At 31.0% G+C, this 3,455-nt stretch overlaps 1 protein-coding gene across 3 annotated transcripts in view; it reads right to left on the reverse strand.

The window, feature by feature from the left end:
- LOC106467753 (endoplasmic reticulum lectin 1-like) overlaps nt 1-3,455 on the reverse strand; it is a 36,751-nt gene that overhangs the window by 23,472 nt on the left and 9,824 nt on the right. For all 3 annotated transcript variants that reach the window (XM_013928130.2, XM_022395943.1, XM_013928129.2), the window contains 2 exons: nt 2,242-2,319; nt 1,761-1,818 (listed from right to left, as the gene is read on the reverse strand). In XM_013928130.2, the coding sequence (XP_013783584.1) occupies nt 1,761-1,818; nt 2,242-2,319 (136 nt within the window). The remainder of the gene's footprint in view (nt 1-1,760; nt 1,819-2,241; nt 2,320-3,455) is intronic.

Below are 3,455 nucleotides of genomic sequence, written 5' to 3' on the forward strand. Positions count from 1 at the left end.
GCTAGTGTTAGTGCCAGTATTGTTACATAAAATTTAAATCAAGAAACTTTCTACACGCCTATAAATATAACCAATGCAACGTGCCAAGAAACAGTATCCATTATTGGGTTGGTATAACTGGCGTGCTAGAAACTTCGTAAGCTATAACTGTGACTAACGCTTATTAATTTGGAACTTCAGATATATTGACCAGGAATGTTTATAAATTTTGAACATTACAAACCATTTAACTTCAGTGGATTCAGGTTCCAGACTAGAAAGATGACTTTATTTTGCTTGTAAGTTTGTAAAACTTTTGTATATAAATCATTGTTTGTAATAACTATTTGTAATAACTGTTATTGTATTATTGTTTGTGTATTACAATATATTTGTATATAAAAAAAACAACTTTGTATCAATCTTGTTGGCAAATATAAATTGGAGATATATTGACATTTATTTAACTATTAAATCCAAAGTACGATTTAACTCAGTTTTAGGCTATTTGAAGTTGTAATACGTAACAAGTACCTTAGGCTTACTTCACTCAAGGGACAGACAAATCGAGTAACTACCTTGCTGAACTTCAAAAAAACCACTGGTACCAAAGTTGACACTTCCACAATGCAACAAAAAGAAGGGTTGAAAGGGTGCACAGTACCGTAAGTATCAACTGAGATGAAACACTGAACCCAAAAGTTTTCACAATGGAAATTAATCCCATACAGCAATTCTTGTTTTTCAGACTTAATTCAAAAGTATGACATTACTGGAGACCACTCAACATGAAAGAAAAGAAACTATCATCACAAACTTTTGTCTTTCTTTTTCTAAGAAAATTAACTACTTTATCTGATACAAAGTTTGAAGCTAATGCCATGCATGCTTTTTTATTATGTTAAATTCTAAGTTCTGAACTTCAAGCATTTTGACTTGATCCTAATACATTTTGGATTAATGAAACAATGCTTGTGTATTGAGAGAAAATGTATTTTCTTTTTTTAAACATAACTACAACATCCCATACTGATACTTAACACTATCCAATAAAAATATAATGTGGCAACATGTATACTGTTTCTTCATACCGAACATTTTCTTTTACACATTTGAAAGTGGTCAGCATTAACTAGACCAGGCCTCCCAACAGTGTCAACTGCTGCCAGACTTTAAAATAAAGGCTAAATTAGACAAATTACAGGTTATTTTTAGTTACGTCTCTATTTATGGAAGTGTTATATTATAATTAAGTCCTACAGAACCAAATATATATTTCAAACATTGCTGTGTCCTGAAGCAGCCACTCATGGATTCTTCTATTGCATTTACTTGGAAAAATAATTTAACTTTGAGGTCTTATTCTAACACTGTATGTGTCACTGGCCATAATAAGAGTCTTCTTCAGGGCATACATGTGATGGCTATAACTAAGATCTAAGTCTTACATTTTAAATAAAGAGCAAAAACATTATATTTCTGTTAATATACGTTTTTTTTTACAGACTAGAGCCTTACAACACATGCTATTATGAACTTTAAAAGGTTCTTTGAGCAACTATAAAGGTTTTAAAGGATTGCTTGAAGGCTTCTGTGTAGTGGTAATGGTTTTTTTGGTCAAAATAACTAAGTCAAAAACAGTGTACACCTGTAGTGGGAGCCATGTATAAATTACCAATGTTTCTTTTATGGAGTATCAACTCTGTTTCTGTTAAAATTCAAAAACAAAGCAAAGTATAGTACTGTGATTTAAACTAGGATAGAGAAAAAAAATCTCATACCATCTTTTTCAAACTGCTTGGTATCGTATTTTCCCAAGAAATATTCCTGAACGTGTTTCTGCAAGGGGGAAAAAAAAACTATAAATATATATATATACAAGGATGTTGAAAGGAATTTACATTCTAAATGATAATTAAAAAGTTGGCCAGTTGGGTAAATATTGTCATTGTATGAATAAAAACGTTCGTTTTATTTGTACATTTGTGTTCGCTTGTTTTTTTCAGTCCATTTTCAAACTTACTTTCTTTTTAATATTTCATGAAACTACTGTTTATTACAATTACTTATAACTTTTCTGTTGAACATTAGTGTAACTTAAAAGGAAGAACTGTTAAACATTTATAATTCATGACAGTTGTAGGTTACAGCATATACAGTTCATTTTGAGATCATTACACAATTCTGAAACGTTAACAATTTCACAAGTTTTTAGCTAAACTAAATTAAAAACAAGAAGAAAAAATCAGTGGTATCACTTACCTTACTTAATGCATTTTCTTCATGATATTGCCTAAGAAAACGTCCGTGGCAAAGTTCATAGGTCCAGTACTGTTCCAGCTGCAAACAAAGTTTTCAAAAGAGTGAATTCAGAACTATATTACTGAAATAAAAATATGAACATGGGTGACAGTGACTACAAAACAACAGTTATTTTTCTGGCTAATTTCTCTGTTAATCACTTAGAAATATGCTTTGTATGTCAAAAAGCCATAAAATTTCATAATTAAATGACTTTAGGAAAGTTTTAAATTCATTTCTCTGTATAATAACAAATTCTCAAAATACTATTCTTACACTAAGAGCATGTTACTATAGTAAGTAATTACTGTACAAGCATGTCACTATAATAAATCATCAATATATCCTCTGTACAAGCAAGAAACTATAATAAGAATATCAATGCTTACTCTAAGTTTAGAAAAAACTACCTTTATACTCCAGATATATATATAATATAACTTTTTTTATTTTAACCAATGTTTTGTCTTTGTAGCTTCATCAGGGTTAATATACAAAAGTTGGAGTTGGAGTAAAAATATCGTTTTTTGAAACTTTTTAATCAAAATGTGTAAATCTCTCCAGTATGCACTACAAATGTTGAAAGACAACAAATAAATTACTCTGTAAAGATATCAGTAAAGTAAATTTTGAATCAGTACTCTGTATGAGCATATTACTACAATAAGTCACCAATACTCACCCTGTATGAGCATATCGCTACAATAAGTCACCAATACTTACCCTGTATGATCATGTCACTATCATAAGTCAGCAATACTCACCCTCTATGAGCATGTCACTATCATAAGTCACCAATAATCACCTTGTATGATCATAAGTCAGCAATACTCATCCTGTACGAGCATGTCACTACAATAAGTCACCAATACTCACCCTGTATGAGCATGTCACTAAAACAAGTCACCAATACTCATCCTGTACGATCATGTCACTACAATAAGTCACCAATACTCAACCTGTATGAGCATGTCACTAAAACAAGTCACCAATAGTCATCCTGTATGATCATGTCACTACAATAAGTCACCAATACTACCTGTATGAGCATGTCACTATCATAAGTCACCAATAATCACCCTGTATGATCATGTCACTATCAATAAGTCACCAATACTACCTGTATGAGCATGTCACTATCATAAGTCACCAATAATCACCCTGTATGATCATGT

This window comes from Limulus polyphemus, unplaced genomic scaffold (genome assembly GCF_000517525.1).
Source record: "Limulus polyphemus unplaced genomic scaffold, Limulus_polyphemus-2.1.2 Scaffold2730, whole genome shotgun sequence".
NCBI classification, from domain to species: domain Eukaryota; kingdom Metazoa; phylum Arthropoda; class Merostomata; order Xiphosura; family Limulidae; genus Limulus; species Limulus polyphemus.